At 38.7% G+C, this 19,595-nt stretch overlaps 1 protein-coding gene across 2 annotated transcripts in view; it reads left to right on the plus strand.

Moving 5' to 3' along the window:
* The window catches only part of LOC145684347 (phospholipid scramblase 2-like), a 360,612-nt gene that overhangs the window by 264,293 nt on the left and 76,724 nt on the right, over positions 1-19,595 (plus strand). The window contains exon 3 of one of the 2 annotated variants that reach the window (XM_081756561.1): positions 8,185-8,244. The exons of the other annotated variant lie outside the window; for it this stretch is intronic. Coding sequence (XP_081612687.1) covers positions 8,223-8,244 — 22 coding nt within the window. The 5' untranslated portion in view covers positions 8,185-8,222. The remainder of the gene's footprint in view (positions 1-8,184; positions 8,245-19,595) is intronic. 2 annotated transcript variants of the gene reach the window in all.

The following is a 19,595-nucleotide window of genomic DNA, read 5'->3' on the forward strand; positions in this document are numbered from 1 at the left end:
CAGGGGATTGACTAAAGTTTTCACTTTAGGAGGGCAAGCTTGCTTTTTGAACATCATTTGATCATCTTCCTTTTCTCTTCCATCTTCATTTGGGCTTCGGCCCTAGGCTCGTTACTCATCATGACTGACCTTGGCAACGCTTTCAGACCACTGTATCTCGATCAACAACTTCCTGTTAATATCGGACCAAATGAGCGCCAGAAAACTCAATCCCGGATTGTTACCGGCACTCCACGATCAGGACTCAACACCTCTGGCTAGCTTAGTTACGCTGATTGCATTTGTAAAGGCCATCGCATTCGCTCTCGGTCTCTCTCGGATGGAGAACAATCTCTGGATCTCAGCATTAGTCTTATAATCGATCAGAGCAGCAGCTCCAACATGGATTGGGCATCAACTTCAGTCGATACTTCTAACACACGCAACCAACCAGAACCAGTATATAATTTTCTGTTAACAGATTATGACCAGAAGTATGATACAGTTCGCTCAGTCTTTCAGCAGCTTGTTAAATACGTACCTCGTCCTGAGATACGTGAAATAGTTAAAACTCGCAGAGGCATAGCATAATCCTAAAGTCTAGCAATTCAAACTTTGTATCGTATGTGCGTAACAAGGCCATTTTTGAAATATTTGGGCCAAAGGCTAAACTAACAGCTTTAACTCCTACCACACGCAAAACTCCTCCTCCTCCTAGACGTACGCCAATGCTCTCAGTAGTTATACGCGGAGTAGAACCGGACCTCACCGATGAGGAAATTTGTGAGGAATTACATAAGGAAGGATTCCCTGTTAAACGATGTATCAGGATAAGGAACAACAATGGTGCAACTTATCTTGTGAGGGTACTCACAGATCAGCCACAATTAATAGACCAATTGTTATCCATGGGAGCTTACATTTATCGACAACGTTATAAGGTCGATCACTCTCGCACACCTCCTCCTCTACCGTTACGATGCGAGAGATGCCAACTCTATAATGCACATCCCACATCCGAATATGCAAACGATATTAAATGTGGATATTGTTCATTACAACATTCTACCAAGTTTTGTCCCAATCAAAAGGCACCGCCACAATTCAGTACATGTCCTGAGAAGCATCCAACTTATAGCTACAGGTGTAAGGCTAAGCCACAACCTGAGCCATCCAAACCAGAACTTGTTGCACCCATAAGGTCTGCTGACCGTCCAACTCCACCTGCTAATTCTTTACTTCATCCTGTTACCGTCGAAGATCTGCTCCGCTTTTTCACAATTAATTTACAGAATATACATCCGTTTCTTCGCATTCACATTCCCAACTAAATCATTCACGCAGCTAAAATCTTGTTTAATCTCCAGCTACACGCCACCTATTCTGGACTAACAGTCCATTTTCAAATTCAATCTCTTGAAGTCTACGTGTAATATGGCAACTCCTATTTGCTACTATTTCTGTATTTTCGTGATGACTTACAACTTATTATTTATGAACATCCGTTCTCTGTTGGCATATCAAGTGCTGTTTACGCAGTTATTACAGGAAGAACATATCTCAGCTCTTGCACTCAACGAAACTTACCTGGCTCCTTACCTACAGTGTTACATATCAAAATTTAATATACTACACCATGATGGTTCGTCCGGACCACGACTATATGGGGGTACAACTCTTGGCATTAGTAGTCGTATACCATACCGCACTGTTGCAATACCGCAGGATTTCAATCTGCCTGAATACAATATAGCAACTATCTACTTTCGTGGTCGCACAATCACATTTGCTACAATCTATGTTCGCCCCGGAAAGATTATCAATTACGATTTCTTTCGTTTCATTGATACACAACCTAGGCATTATATTACCATGGCTGACTTAAATTTCCATAGTCGAACACAACGCGACAAGCTCTTCCTTGATTTTATACATACTCCCACTACTGGGGAATTTCACAATTCGCCACAGCCTACGAGACCAGCTAGTAACACGACTCCTGACGTAGTAATAACCTCCTCTTCTTTATCTCCTCTTATCAACATTACTGTACTGGATTCAATTGGTAGTGATCATGTTCCTATTAAGCTGGAACTACAATGTACAGCAAAGTCAACAAATCCCTTACCAGCTGGGAAGATTTATCTCTATCATAAGGCTAATTGGGATCAATATCGATATACCATTGGTGATACCATTACCGCACTCACTGTACCTACCTTGCAACATAGTCTTGATCACGTCATTACGGAACTTACTGACGCAGTTAAAGGTGCCGCGGATCATTCCATTCCATCTACTCATGTCCATCCGAATAAACCTACCTTGCCGCCAAGGTATCTTACATTAATTTCTGCTTCACGTCGAGCTTATCGAGAATATCGAACAAGCGGCAACTTGGAGGCACTTTGTTTACACCGTCAATATCTCCGAATAACACACAACTATATTATAGCCTACAAGAAAAGACAGTGGATTTACACGTGTAAACCCTTAGCAAGGAAACTCATCCCACCAAATATTGGCGTAAATTCCATCAACTCACTGGCAAAACGTCTCGCACGCCCTATCCTCTTATTCACAACAATCAAGCTCTTAATACTGACATCGGAAATGCGAATCTTCTTGCTGCTTTTTTTCAAGATATATTCACTCCGCTTCTTGGATGGAACACACCGCAACGCCTTCAATCTTCGATCAACCGTCACGCTGATCCTTCATCTGCTCATTTACAACCATTTGATCAGCATGTTCTGGAACCTAATAATCCACTAACTCATACTATAGACCCAGATGATATCAGATCTATTTTAGCAACTAAACGCAATACGGCGCCTGGATTCGACTCCATTACATATACTCTCATCAAACATGCACCTCATTCTTTCATTCTGATTCTCATTCATATTTATACGTTCATCCTTCGAACTGGCTTCTTTCCGCTCGATTGGAAATACTCCAAAGTTCTTTTATTTTCTAAGCCAAAGAAACCACCGTCTGATGTCCAGTCGTATCGTCCAATCCATTTAACAAGCTGTCTTTGCAAAGTATTCGAACGTATACTCGTTCGACGGCTTCACGAACACCTCCTTACATACAATCTTCTGCCAATCCATCAAGCTGGTTTCCGACCGCGTTTCAGCACACTAGATCAATTATTGCGACTTCCCACTGCCATTTATAACCAATACAATAAGGGATTTCCTTCTTGTTTAGTTAGATTTGATTTGGAAAAGGCATTTGATAAAGTGTGGCATCCTGACTTGATATACAAATTACATAATTATCTGCTACCCATATCTTATATACGTTTAATCAATCCCTTCTTAACCGGACGTATTGGATACATCTCTATCAACAACGCCCTTTCACACGTAATTTTCTTACACTCTGGCGTACCTCAAGGTTCTTCTTTGTCTCCATTGTTATACTTACTTTACGTTGCTGATCTCAGAGTCACTCCTCACATCCAAGTCTATCAATTCGCTGACGACACCCCATTTCTAACAACGGCTCGTACTATCCAACGTATCAACAGACTAATGCAGCCAGCCAGCGACTCATTTGTCCACTGGTGTGACGTATGGAGACTCAGTATTAACTCTGCGAAAACACAATCTATTGTATTTCTACCACCTGGTAGACGATCCAGAGTGCTTCGCAATCCAAATCTATTAAACATTCATGTGGATAACACGCCAGTTCCTCTTTCATCTTCTCTTACCTAGCTTGGGGTGATATTTGACACAAAGCTCACTTGGACACCGCATCTTAAGAAAATTATTACTCAAGCCAAGAACAGACTAAATCTCCTTAAACGCTTAGTTGGAACCAGCTGCGGTTTACGACCACCTACTGTCCTCCATACTTACAAAGCTTTTATGAGGACTACTTTACCTTACGGCCATACAGCTTGGGCCGCTGCCCCCGACAAATTTTATAAACAATTATCTGAAATACAGCGACATGCTTTCAGATTGGCCTATCGAATTAAATTACCAAGTCCAACTAGGCTCCTCTATGACCTCATAGATTTTCCACCATTACTTACCCATCTAGAACAGCTTCGCATCCGTTATATTACGCAACGTTTTGACTTACAACACCCCATGCTTCAGGACGTAATACGCTATGACTGAGACAATAATGCACCACCACGATACGTCGATTCTCCGCTACAGCACTGTCTTACATTGTACCACTTGCAAATAGATCTTGCCGACCGAGACCCAGAAGTATTTGCAATATATCATCCACGTCATCTGTCATCTTCCATATATCCATCATATGCACAGTAAATACCTACCTTTAAACGGGTAGACTGTAAAAAAAAAATTGGTGTTATGGATGGTGTTACTGCGTAAGGCACCAAATATATAAACTCTTTTTTTCGTTGCATCTCGAATATGCGTTTACATCACCTCTGCACTACGAGGAAATCACCTGTGTTCTACATGTAAGTCATCTGGGTACCGCGTGTAAATCATCTTTGTCCTACATGTAAATCACCTGGGTACTGCATGTAAATCACCTGTGTGCTACGTGTAAATCATCTCTGTCGTACATGTAAATCATCTGGGTACTGCGTGTAAATCACCTATGTGCTACGTGTAAATCATCTCTGTCCTACATGTAAACCACCTCAGTACCGCGTGTAAATTACCAGTGTGCCACATGTAAATCACCTGTGTGCTACATATAAATCACCTGTCGTACATGTAAATCACCTCGGTGCTACGTGTATGTCACCTCTGTCCTTCATGTATATAACCTGGGTATTGCGTGTAAATCACCTGTGTGTTACGTGTAAATCATCTCTGTCCTACATGTAAATCACCTGTAAACTACATGTAAATAGAATACCTGCTACTTGTGAATCACCTGCGCGGTAGGTGTAAATCACTTGTGCAGGACGTGTACGTATGCATAGCACATGCTCTGTGCACGTGAAGATGTTAAATAGGACCTGTGACGTATGTGTGCATCACATGTACAACCGTGCATTTATACAGATGATGCACATGTTGCATCTGTGCAATTGTACATGTACTATACGGGTACTATACGTGCATTGTGCTGTCTGGGTTGAATATCGAAAAGGTCTGACAAGGTTTCAAACCCTTAGTATAAACATTTTCGCGCATTATTCAACGATTAATTTCAGTATTTGTACACTTGAATCAGTTTTAAGCTTATTTTCTTTCGACAGTACGTTTGAATTCGTAAGTGGATCATTGTTTTTCTAGCTTCGGAGGTTTTTGTATATCAGATCACACTAATCCATGAGAAAAGTTAGTTCAATTGAAAAAAAATATATTAAATGGGTATCTCAACTTGTAATTCATTTGCAATATACCGCTAGATATAAAGGACTTTAATAGACTATATACTATACATTGTGTTAATGAACTATACCGACAAATTGTAAGAGATGATTCCTTACATCAGAATAAGAGAAGTTTATACGGACCTGTGGGGAAAAGTGCATAGTTTCAGAGCTAGGACTGTCCAAAATCGCGAAAAAGCCAAATTTCAAAAGAACCTATTTCGAATTAGAGAGACTGTGGATGGTGCCGCCATATAAACTAAGTTACGCATACGCAATGCAAAACTCCATATTTTATTATTGTCCAATTGGTGTACAGAGTATTCTCTGCGGGGTGAAATTCCCAGACATTCCATTAAACGAATTTTGAGATATACTATGACTTTATGATTAGTTCAAAGTAGGCAAACGATAAACTTTGATAGCAGTGAACATGGAATCATTTGGCGCAATGTCGGAAATGTTTAGGATAGTAAGCAGAAAGGTCTCCCGTACTTCCTAAAACGCATGCTGCGATGTTTTCTTTCATGCTTATAGGGAAAGAAAACGTGAAATATACCACGACGAAATACATCGCATCAGACGTTATTCCGAACACACACAAACATACAAAACAAAAAAAGATATGGAGCTGCATGTTTCTCACACTTCCGACTTCCCTCCGAAGCATTTTATGCCCATTGTTGTCAAGGCTTACCTCCTGCCTACTTTGGAACCTCATTGAAATCAGTGTATATCTGAAAATTCTATTCAGAGAATATCTGAGAATTATACCCTGTTGGGGATATCTTGTACAGCTATTGAAAATTGATGAAATATGCACTTTTGGATTGTTTATGTGTGGCTTCCTTCAGGGTGATAAGGATCACTATCGATAGTTTCTGGAATTGGAAATAGGGCCTCTTGAAATTTAGCTTCTTCGCGATTTTGGAGAGCCCTAGCTCTGAAACTATGCACTTTTCCCCATAGGTCCATATGAACTTTTTCTCTTATTCTGATGTGAGGAATTACCTCTTACAGTTTGCCGTTATAGTTCATTAACACACTGTGTATATATAGACTATACGTATATAGTCTATTAAAGTCATTTATCTCTAATGGTATATTGCAAAAGAGTTAAAAGTTTAGGTCCTTTAAATATTTGACATGTTGTTCTTTTTGAAAAGCAACGTTGACTTATTTTTAATGCATCGTCAACACATAAATTCTAAATCTGGCCTGAGGATAAAATGGACAGAAGAAAATACTGTACAACGAAAGAAATTCACAGTATAAGGGTATCATCTTGGATGAACTATTAAAATATTCAGAGAATTAATGAAAACTATCTAACAAACTTTTCACTCTCTGAAAGAGTTTCTACAAATAGATATTAGTATAATGATTGAAAGTAGGCTACAGAAAATGTTATTTTTGTATATTTAGTTTTCTACTGTAAACTTGGGTTTATATTTTAAAACATATAAATTCTGGATATGTGTATGCATATTTACAAATAGATATGTTTATGTATCTATCATTTGACAGATTTATCATAAGCACGTAATATCTTATTATATAGAGACTGTAGAAAATTGAATCGAATCAAATCATTTCAACGGTCGGACGTCTATCTGTTTCTGCAGAAAGGTAAAGGAATATTATCACGGTTGTCAGTAACAGTTTAAATTTTTTAATATCCTTCGAGTATTAAAGGTTCCAAGTCCCATAACAAATATTTGTACTATATCTTGCATTGGCATGAAAGAAAAAGTCTCATGCAACACTATTATGAACCAGCCAGTTTTATTTACCTTTTCACTTTTCCCAGATACTATTATAAGGTAGTAAGTACTGTTGTTCTTTCCTCTGTTTCAATTATATTTCCCTAGAGGCGAAGATATTTTGCAGAATCTTGTCCAGGGCTATTGTGGTGCTACCAAAATGTCTTGAGCCGTGGTAAAAATGCGAACTAAAGCTCACACTCCCCGACACCCACGTGTTGTGCCAATACGGATTCCGCTGGTGCTAAGGGAGAGAGTCTTAGCGAAAGGGAGACCTCCTTACTTCCTTCTTGCGATAGCAGCCCTAGTAACAGATGACTAGGTGTCAAGTCAATGTGGTATATCTATAGACTATTCCTACTTTTTTGTGCCGGGGTCCTCTGGTTTGTTTTGGGTCCATACGAATTTGTGGTAGATAACATCTTGTATGTGGATTTGTCGCAGTTTGTCCATTTCCTCCCACATTTTATTCCAATATTTCATTGTGGCCGCGGTGGCTCAGTGGTAGAGCGTTCACCTGTGGTGCTTGGGGGCCCGGATTCGATCCCAGCCCCCGCCAAGTGAACTTTGTGGTGGACAAACACCATAGGTTTTCTCGGGGTTCTCCCGTTTCTTCCCACTTTCTTCATTCCACCATTTCATTCATTAGTTTTGATCACCGTCTCCTTTAGCCTAACCGGCGTAAAACTTAAAGATTCCATTCCATTCCAACATTTCATTCACATTCACCCAGTGTCGTTAATCATCTGTCCCCCTTAGCCTAAAGGGTATAACCATGTTTCATAAAACATTAAGGTTTCTTTAGATTTTTTAATTCCGTTTTTGTGTTAGTACATACCGTGCAGAATTACTTACCGTTGTATTCTGCCATACGTTTGCATGTTAAAAATATGTTTTTACTTTTATTCTCTGTATTCCTATCGCGAAATAAAATAGGTTCTTTTCGCATATTCTGTTTCCCTGTTCACTTTTCAATCACTGATTTCCACCTTTTCGAACGGAAAATTTCCAGAGTTCTTCGTTTCCCCATTATATCCGAATTAATATTTAATATGTTGTATTCAAATAATGCAATAAAAGTATTATTTAGCATGTTTGAACTTTTTTTTATTTCAGAGATTGAGGAGGTCTTCTTGCATTGGAAATTCTGAAATATGGCATACCCACCGCCAGGTTGTAAGTATAATTCTGTCCTGTTTATATATACGACACCGGAATTGAATCAAATATATTTTCTTGTGTTTCTAATTTGACAGACCTGTTCTTACTATTATTGTTATCTGTTGTCCTTCCGATTATGTAGCTTCGGATGTTTTGACTCGTTTGCCTCGATTTTTAGTCAAGAGGAGTCTACGATTGAGTAACATGTTTTTATTATGAAGACATTTTATCAAAGAGGCAAGCAAGATCATGTGATTTTACACTCTGTGATTTTTTTCTTATGGAGGTTTGTTAAGATTCTTAAAATGACAATTGTACGCATTTATATATTCCACACCTCACATTTTTTGTGGGTGAACCTAGAAATCATACATGCGATTGGAAGCATAGGGACAAACATCTGCAGGAAGTTTTTCAATATCTTTCTGCAGTATACAAACACACACATACACACACTCAGTAGGGGTGTATATATGACTTACATTATACTTGCTTTGTAAATTACAGATATTACGAATTATAAGGTAACCAAGAACGTTCTGTCTCTTTCTCACCCACCATCTTCGAACAAGGATATGTCACCTAAGATGTAACTTGAAGATTAAAAATAGTCCATATCAACATCGACGACCTACTGCCATGGATTCCATCGGAGTAGAACTTGGTCCGCCGTGAACCAGAAATCATGAAGTGCATGTTGCACCTTTACTATGGATTTAAACTGGTGTCCTCTAAGGCAGGGCGCAAAACTTCAAAATTAGATACACTCGCCAACTCAAAGCTGATAGTCGCCAGTATCTCTCACCTACAAATTATGAGTCCCCCCCCCCCAAGGTCTTTGGTTTGGCAAAGAAAGAGATTACATCAGATCATAAAAGTTCGCTATCTCTCAGCACTGAAGTAACAGTAGTTCATTGCAGTTTTCGGACCAAGTTTTTTAAGTGAAGTGTCATTGATGGAGATTGTCAGCAAATCATCCAGTGTGTCTGTCTTCAGTGAATTCCTGTAGGCAGCCTTAACTCTGTTGAGACTGCTGAAGCCTCTCTCACATGCTGCAATACTCACAGTTAAAACTGCAAAAAAGTGTAACATTTGGGAGAAAATTTGAGAATCTCGTAATGAAGTTTTCATTGTAAATCTGTTTAACATTCCGTGTTATCTCTCACACAGTAACAATTATTTTCGTGCGAAACAAAAACTAAGCAGCCGTGTGAGTCTAGGCAGAAACCATTCCTACAGAACCTGGTCGCCAGCTCTAAATTTCTAGTCGCCATGGCGACTGGAAATTTTCCACCCTGTTCTAAGGTGATTGTCCAGGGAACGGAATAGGTGACAATCGGACGATGCAATGTCCGGAGAGTATGGTAGATGCAATAGTGTTTCCCATCCAAGGCGTAGAACGGTGTTCCGGGTCCCTCTACCCATGTGTTGCTTAGCGTTATCCTGTAACAGGAGGACATCTTTGCGATTCAGAAGTCCTGGCTCCAAAGGTCATTAAACAATATTCAACTGCTGACAGTACACTGTTGCATTGATGCTCTGACCAGTTGGTAGCAGTTCTCGATGAACGATGTACCGAGCAGTTCACCAAACACACAGGAGGACTTTCTTATGGTGCAGTGCTGGATTTTGCTGTTTTGGAAGCGGTTCGTGCGATGCTAGCCAATGACGACGGCGCCGTGGAGCTTCGTACAGGACTCACTTCTCATCACATGTCAACACTCTTCCAGAAATTGTTCCTTTCTGAGACGAGACAGTAAAAAAACACAGGTGTCTGCTTTGTGTTAATTTCAGGCTCGGAGTCATATTATGTGGAATCCATCTATTAACCTTTCAGTGCTTCTTAAGTTGACAAAGTGTTGCCGAATGGTTTCTCCACGCACACTGAATTGTAGTCCCAGTTCCTCACATTTCTGGCCACTGTTTGCCTCAATTGCTGCCTCCATTTAACACAGACCTCCATAAAAAGCGAGATAACTTTCTTGGTTAACTTTATACATGTTTAACGTATAATCACTTTCATGAAGGTAGTCTCTTTTTAGAATCGGAAATTTTAAAACAGGACTTCGAAAATTTGATGTGCCAATGGCGGCTAACGCGGTAGTACCGTTACGAAATTACACTAATGCCGCAATTTTACAGCCATTCCAGTAATAAGGCTCCATCCGCCGTTTCTCCTCGTCTGAATCGCAAGAGCCGCCCAAAAAGAGGCATGTGCACTCTATGTAACCGCCAATGCCGGCTTGAAACCGCAATTGACCTGCAAAATGTCTCTTCGCTGCCGACTTTAATTTTCTACTTTCAATTTTGTTAAGAGCATATTGCATTGGTATTTATCCCCTGAAAGTTCTATACCAATATATGGTTAAAATACAAAATAGTTGCAACTTTAGTTTGTTACTTGCATTCTAATTTAACACCGAAGATCTTTTTTACTGCTAGCCTGAGGCTAACTATCCTTTAGAGAGCTACATCCGCTTTACAGGATGGGTTTTGAAGGGAAGATAGGATGCAAAGAGAAGAGAGTTGGGCTAAGTGAGGTTATTGTATTATACAACTTTATTTCAACAATTACATAATATTTAATAGGGGATATTATGATCTTTGCGATCATAATCATAAGTAAGGTAGGGTTGAAAATAAAACATGAGTAACATTTAACAAATCTTAAAACGAAATATTAGTGACAGAAAGAATTAAGTAGAGAGAAATTGTGTGCATTGCATAATCAAGATGTAATACAGTATAAACGGTGAAAAATAGAAAATGAGAATGGGGGATAAGTTGAAGTGTAAGCACGCCAGAATACAAGATGAATATTAGTTAGTAGAACGAATGTGGTATATTCTGCCTATGGGTTGCTCTAGGCTAATGAGGATGAGATGAGTCCTGTTAGTTAAAATGAGATCACAGTGCAAAGAATGATGGAAAAATATGAGGAAGATGAGCATGCAAACGATAATCTTGAGGGAGAAGGCGGTCCAAATGATCTGGAAGAATGGTATAATAATAGAGCAATAAAAGAATATGGAGTGGAGTAAAGCGATGAGTGGAGAGCAAGATATCGCATGGCTTCAATGAGAAGAGGCTGATGAGTTGTGTAGGGACCAGTGATAAATTTTAGACGAAGAGCTTCCAGATGAGAGTAAAGAACGAGAAAACAGATGCGGGAGTAGAGTTCTCGGGTAGGGCTTAGAAGGGAAATTTGGAAAGCAATGCGAAATGCATGACGTTCTAAAATTGCTAATTTAGTATAAAACGACAGAGATGCTGAAATTAATGCGGGGAAACCGTAAGTTAAGACAGACACCAGAAAAACCTTATATGTATTAAGAACAATATGTGGTTTTAGTCCTCAGGTGGTACTTGTTAAACGTTTCAGTAAATTTAGTTGGTTGTAGGTTTTAGTTGGGATATGGTTAAGAAGTTGTTTCGAAGTTAAATGATGATTTAAAAAAAGATGATGCCTAAGTATATGACGGTTTTGGCTGCTATCTTGTACATGCAGCGACAACAGAGAAGGATTTCTATGAACTTTCATGCGTTTACGTGGAGGTATGAAAATTATTGCTTGTGTTTTGGCTGCATTGACCTTGAGATGCCATTTAGTATACCAGTTAATAAAGGTGTTAATTGCGTCCTGTAAGATGACGCTGATGTGGGAAATAGTAGTTCCAAGGGCGAGAAATGGCGTATCATCAGTGTTTTGGAAAAGGTAGATATCTGGCGGTATATGTGGAAAATCAGAGACGAAGAGAATGCGGAGATAGAGGAGATCCTTGCGGTACACCACAGGAAAGAAAGATGGGATGGGACACTTGGTCGTTGACGGCGATATAAGAGATTCGACCTACAAGGAAAGGATAGATGGTGCGAACATATGGCAAAGGGCTCTTGAAATGAATAAGTTTATAGAGAAGAGCTAATTGCCTAACTTTGTCAAAAGCTTTCTCCAGATCAAAGTAGACAAAAAGGTCCAATGTAATTATAATGGTTGGTGATAAGAGTAGTGAGTCGTAATAATTGGTCATTGATGGAGAAGTCTGAGCGAAAGCCCGCTTGGTGTATGGGAAGTAACTGTCTGTTCAGCAAATATCGCTGTAAACGTTTCACAAGTATCCTCTCCAAAATTTTGCTAAATGTGCTAGTTAATTGTATAGATCTGTAAAATGATACAGCTGGTGGTGGCTTCTTGGGCTTTAAGAACACACGAGGTTTAGAAACTTTCCATTCAATAGGAAAAAAACAGTACGTAGTGTGAATGTATGTAGGAGTGACAAGATAATATGAGGTACAATGGGTCCTTCTTTAATATGCCTGCAGGTTATCTTGTCGAAACCAGGTGCTGTGTTTCGTTTCCGTTGAAGGGCAGTTTTAATCTCAGAGACTGTAAGTGGGTAGGTAAGAACGTGCTCTGGAAGTGAATGATGGAACTTTGGTTCAACTATGCGAGAATCTAGATTTACGCTTTCAACGAAATGTTTTGAACCTGTGGGCTCTGGCGCTTGAGGTGTAAAGATAGTCTGGAGATTACCTGTAAATGCATTTGATTTGTCCACATCGGAGTGCAAGGGTGTATCTTGGAGTAGTAATGGATAAGGAGTCTTGATGTGATTACCACAAAGAGAATTAAAGCGCTTCCAGTAGAGCGTCGGATGAGAGACATCAAAAAGATTATTGCAAGTTTTTATTCATTGTCAAAGTTTATAAGCAGGGATGTAAATGCGCACTGTTCGTTGTAGTTGATGATGAAGCCTGAGAGCGCCGGGGTTGCGAGTACGTAGATATTCACAGTAGAATTGACGGGAGCGACGAACTAAAACCAGATAGTGAGGTGGTAGTTTCGGGCGCTAGGGTATAGATTCTATTTGCGGAATATATAGAGTAGAACCTGTTGTATAGTACAGGTTATGACGGTTACCTGTTGTGCAAGTTCGCTATCGGTTGTTGGTGACTCATATTCGCTTAACCCCTTCAGTGTGGGTGGCGAGTTAACTCGTGTCTTCAAAACGCACCTACTGTGCGGATGGCGTATATATACGCTTTCATTTTGCTTTGGCTATTTTGTATTGCGTATGGCGAATATCCTTGCCCATAGTATGAGTACTGTTATCCCGACAATATTTAGCGAGTTTGCGCTCAGCTGGTTTCAATTGTTACTTAATTAAAAGAAGAGGAAAAAGAAAAATTAAAATAGAGTTTGTGCTTCGTCAAATACAGTTTTCATTCTATGTTTTCTTTGAGAGCAAGCAGCACACTAATGGCGTCAAAACGATATTTCAACGATGCTGACATCGAGGAAGAGTTATTAATTAGTAATTCTGATGTATGAGATTTTGAAACAGATTTAGAGTCAACAGGTTTGGAGTCGGAGGAAAGTGATGATGGCGCTTTTAGTGATAATGACAAACAACTTACACTTTTTACAGCGGTTCGCATCTGAAAATTACGCACTGAAGGGAATAAGGAGTTTGAAATGTATGAGCTATAACCGGTCCAGTCAGCCTTATCGTATCTTGGAGAGAGGCGTCAAGAAGGCAATGAGTGCCGATTAGCAAGGCCAGAATGATAAATGACTTTAATTTGTGCGTGAGAACTACCTAGTAAGTCAAGAACTGTGACTGTGCAATGATTGATGATGCTGGTGAAAACTAATGCTATGTTTGGTGTAGTATTTGAGGTGGGACGGCTTAGAGACGGAAAATCAAGGAGTGAACCTGTCGTATGGATTGTAATGAAATTATTGAAGACTATTTTCCCTGCAGCCGAGCGGCTGTGGATGTTAATATTAGCAAGGATCATATATTGATTGTAGGTATTACAGATATGTGAGAAGAACTCGTGAGGTATTGGAAGGCCTGGTCTGACATAAATGGTGGAAAGAGTAATGATAATATGTTTGAAAATGATTATGGTGAAATATTATAAAATATTAAAAATAAATAATTGTATATGTTGTATTGTCTGTGATTGTAAAAAAAATGAAATGAAATCTTTAAGTTTTACGTCCCACGGTTATGCCGGTTAGGCTAAAGGAGACGGTGATGATGAGAGATGAGTGAAATGGTGGAATGAAGAAAGTGGGAGGAAACGGGAGAACCCCGAGAAAACCCACGAGCACGGTGTTTGTCCACCACAAAGTTCACTTGGCGTGAGCAGGGTTTGTACCCAGGACCCCAAGCACCAGAGGTGAACGCTCTACTACTGGGCCACCGCGCCCCCCTTTGTCTGTGATTGTGTATACACAGGGCCGCCCACAGGGGGGATGTATGGCGCAAGCTGCGCCATTGAGAAAAATTTGGGGGGAGGATTTTACTCTACTTTCGAACTAGCAATTTTACTGTCGGAATAGCATTAAAACACAATTTTGAGAAGCTAATTTTCAAAAATTTTCCGGGGTGAACCCCCGTACCCCCTGCTTCGATACTCGATGAATGAAGTACCGCGCAAGTAGCCGTATGAAGGGAAAGGTTGGTTCGTTTTAAGAGAGAAGGGCCGCCCACAGGAGGGATGAATGGCGCAAGTTGTGCTATCGAGAAAAAAATTGGGGGGAATAAAAAATTGGGGAAGAATTTTACTCTAATGTCGAATTAGTAATTTTGCTGTCGTCTGAATAATATTGGAACACGATGCGATTTTTTTTTTATTATTTTTAATCTCGAGAATGAATCCGCCTACCCCTTGCTTAGAAACTCTATGAATGAAGTACCGCGCAAGTTGCTATATGAAAGGATGGCGCCAAGTTCTGGTGAACAACAGTTACAAACACTCAAGGAATCACTTTCAAATTTAGATTTGAAACTTGCCTATGTTGTCTGTTGAAAATTATAAAGTAGTTTGACATAATTGTAAGTTAGTGGTAACCATCCAGACAACAGCCAAGTTTCAAATCTAAATTTGAAGTGAGCCAGTGAGTGTTTGTAACTGTTGTCCACCAGAGCTTGGCGCCTATTTTTGTGATTTCAATTCTTTTTAAGGCCACTCGTACTTGGCTCTTTTACAGGAATGTTTTTTGTTGGATATCACTTCTTTTTGTAGGCTAATTTCGAAGATAACATTTTCTTTTGGTATCAAACTCAATAACTTATAACTTGCGTCTTACTTTCCATGTACAAGGAAATTATATCAATATTTTGTAAAATATATATATATATATATATATATATACTGCTAATTGTAAAAAAAAAAAAAAAGAATACCTGTGCCATACACAGTGTGTAGAAGTTTTTATACCCTTCAATATCCTTATATAACATATTTAGTATTGTACACTACCAAGACTACTAATAAAAGTAATGCCATTTTTATAATTACTACTGCCCCTACTACTACTACAAGCATTCTATAATACTACTACAGGAAATAAAAACAACAACAAAAATAACAAATTACTAGTACTATAAAAACTACTGCTACACTGGGCAATTGTTTTTAGAGGACTTGAGTTTTGAGGAGGGAAGAGATTATTAGTTTTGGGGGGAGTGCGCCATCAGCTTTGGGGGGGATGGGCACCCCTGTGTATACACAGATATTTGCTTTCTCTGGACAATGGTGCGTTTGAGTGTATCACCGGTTTAACCAACTACAAGTCTATGTGGCTATCACAGAAGAATAGCTCGCAACCAGAGATGTACTCATTCAATCCACAGTCGTAGGAGAAAGAATCGGAACTCAAGCGACCTGCCCTAAAAGTGTGTATAGTCTGCATGAAGTTTGCGTAACGAGAAAAAAATATTTAAAAACTTGAAATTTAGAAAAATAAAAAAATCAGCACTCTTGATATCCAGCGATGGGTTCCCTGTAAACTTTCCTCTATGCTAGCTTCTTATGGTGATTTGTCAGCACGACGGATAGGAAGTCGAACGAATAATGTGCAAATAACTGATCAAGCTGTACTGTACCAACCAATAAAGCACAGTTATTCTACTATACTATTTCTTTGAAATATGAAATAAAACAGGTTTCTTTATATCTAAACTTTTACTTGTTTCAAGGAAGCTGCGTAGTATTATCACAAAGGTTTTACAGAAGATAGGGAGCAACGGTACGTTTGCTTTACGTTTCTATTGTTAATCTGTACCAAAGTACTTGCCACCATTTGTAACCAAGCATTTTAAAATTCCACATATATACATGACATTCTTATATTTTCCACACACATCATATTAACTCTCAAATTACATACTAAACCGTTTACTTTGTTCACATATATGTGCCTTCTTTCATTTGTTTTTAGTAGTTTCATCAATTGTTAAAAAGGATACTCTTTTCCATAGATGTACACTGCAGCTTGCATTAACAGGCACCACATGTTTGCCACATACATACCAAAAGGAACTTAACGTAACATGCACAAATCGGTACACAAAAAAATATGAAAAATCATAACCTTATCTAAAGTACAAATGATTTCAGATGAGAAGCGGCATGGCCTTGAGTTGGCTTTACGCGGCGTCGAATTGGCTTTGAGCGGTGTTGACAATTCGCGACAAGCAGTTCTGCACGCTGACTTCTCGCGCTACTGCGAATCTTGACAATAGCAGAGGCGCTTATTAGAAATATTGTATTAACACATTAACTGCTCACTTTACGAAGTAGAGAAAAGAATTGCGAACACATACGTGAAAACTACATCTTTTTATGACAACTGGTTGTCATGATACACGCTTTGAAAGGTTTCCATATAAAACAATTAGTAAAACGAGCGTTGAGTCCCGTCTAATTTCCAGTGGATTTTTCTTCGATTTGGAAATGGAACTCAACTTTTATTAAAGGATAATCAGGGGTGTAACCAACAGGTTGTTCTAGGGGAACATTACTTTCAGGGGGAGGAAAGCTTTTCACACATTAAAAACAGAACAAATGACCTCTTTCAGAATATGAAAGCATTTTAACTCACCATGTATACTATACACATATTATGTTTTCTCGATGCTACCTTAACAAAAGACGGATCTTGACAGTACTGAAGTTGAAAAGCGGATTGTAAGAGATAAATCAATAAGCTATTCATAAGAAAACAAATGCTGTTTCTAGCAGTCTGTTTATCCGACTTTGTGTTTATGTAGGTTAAAATACTAAAAGGAAAAAACTCGAAAAAATATCAACTCAGATATTATTATGCAATAATATAGTAGTGAGAGATCCTGGGGGGACTGAGGGAGCCAGGGCCCCTCATTTTATTTGTAAATGTGCAATATTAGGCATAATTTGAACGCAGTTTGTCTTAAAATCATCATATATGCTTTCTGCATCTGAATGCACCCCCCCCCAATTTACAGAGAAATCAGCGTCCTTGTAATTAGGTACAGAAACTGTATTGATGATGTTTTCTTTTTTCTTTTTTTAAAAATCTTATTTTATTATAAACGTTCCTAATTTGCATTAACTATTAAATAAGTTTACTAAACATATACTAGATGAACCTCATTTCAGGGCTGGAAATAGTTTGGAAAGTCAAGGCCCTCTTTTCCCCCGTTTCTACACCCTTGAGAATAGTAAGCGATCGAATTAAATAACACGCCTCTGCAATTTGATTCATATATATATATATATATATATATATATATATATATATATATATATATATATATATATATATATATATATTCGATTCCCGGCGGGAGCTCATGTTGAAGAACAGAAGGTATGGGACATTCGTAATATTGTTTTGAAATTGTCTTCATGCAAGATTCTTCCTTATTCGACAGAAGAAACGCAGTATGATTTTTTTTCTTCGTTTCAATACCTTACGTATGTGTGGCCAATTACGCATTCCTTCATTACTCCTCTAGCAGGGATACAAAAGCACCAGGCGTCTGAGTGGTGTCATAAATTATTGTAACCCAAAACAAACTCGACCATATCGTGTTGCTTACGAATCAGATGGATTGTTGTTGTGAGACCTACATCAAGTATAAGAGTATGTTATTATAGGAACAGACATGGAAGCAAAGGAGCTGATTGTGTGTGTAGGAACGCAACTTCTCTTCTTCTAGCATAAACAGAATTCATCAGTGTCTAGGTTGCTTTCTTTCGTGGTAGTTCATTTGTTCTCCAAAATTATAGTTGACAATGTCTTTAAGGAAACCGAGTACAAGTGCGGAATTTTCTTTTAAAAAAAAAGTGCCACGAAGTGAAGCTCGAAGAATTATTTTTTGTGTTTACAATTTTTTGAACTCATAATAAAAAATTTACAAGAGTCAGATTCAGACAATGGCGAAATATTAATTGACATAGACGATAGTGAAAGTAGTTTTGAAGACGAACGTTTAGCAGTTCCACTGGAATAAGTTAATAGGTAGGTTATTCAGTTGCTATATATACTTCTAGGATACACAGCCAAAATCTTTGAGTTTGCTGGAAAAGTATATTTACATTGTGAATAATGTTGCCAATGTATGTGTAATAATCTCAACTAGAGGAAGAGCGAGAAGGGAAAGGGGAGTCCGAAATCCGGCAATACCGCGCGGAATATCGCACAGCATTGGCTACTGCCCGTGATGCTTTACATCTGAAAAACACAATACAATGCATTCACATCGTACACACACACACGCACACACACACACACAACAGTATTTTCCCCTTTTTCTGTAAAGATGTTTCGGTTGGCATTGAAGACCAATGTTTAAAATCGTGATGCGGTTTTGTCAATCCTGTTCCTCTGCACCTAAATAAATAAGCACACAATGTAGAAAACCAGTTACCCTTATCTGAATCTTAGCAACACAATTTATCAGGTTCTCTCAGCCAAAGTACAGCTTTGGAATAATATTTCAAGATTTTCCAGACGAATACTTTAGTAGGTTAAAAATTATATATAATATAAATTATATATATTATATACTAGCAGCGTTCACCCCGCTTCGCTGCGGTCACCCCGGAACGCAATAAACTTTGTTACTTAGATAATTTTTACTTTTTCGCTTTCAAGTGATATGATAAAAACCATAGAAGATTGCAGTAAATCTTAACATTATATCGCCTGTCATTTATGTTAACCCGCCCCGCTTCGCTGCGGTCATCCCGGTGCTGGCATATTGTAAAAGTGCCTGTAAAAATAAGCAAATCAATTAAAAAATTTTAAACAGAAGATTCAAGCTATTTTCCGCTCTATATCGCCTGTCATTTATGTTAACCCGCCGAGTGACACGGTCATGCGGGTTGCATATAAATACGTTTATTTTTACCTATGATGAACTAATAACAAAGGATTTGTACGTTATGGACACTTGAATGGTCAATTATCTCAAGACACTGGTAATTAAAAATTAAAGTGATATGATAAAAACCATCTAGGGTCCAAATCCTAATAACCCCCCAAAAATGAAAGAAATTGGTTCAGCCGTATTAGCGTGATGAGC

This window comes from Thermobia domestica, chromosome 4, assembly GCF_964235325.1.
Source record: "Thermobia domestica chromosome 4, izTheDome1.hap1.1, whole genome shotgun sequence".
In the NCBI taxonomy this organism is placed as follows: Eukaryota; Metazoa; Arthropoda; class Insecta; order Zygentoma; family Lepismatidae; genus Thermobia; species Thermobia domestica.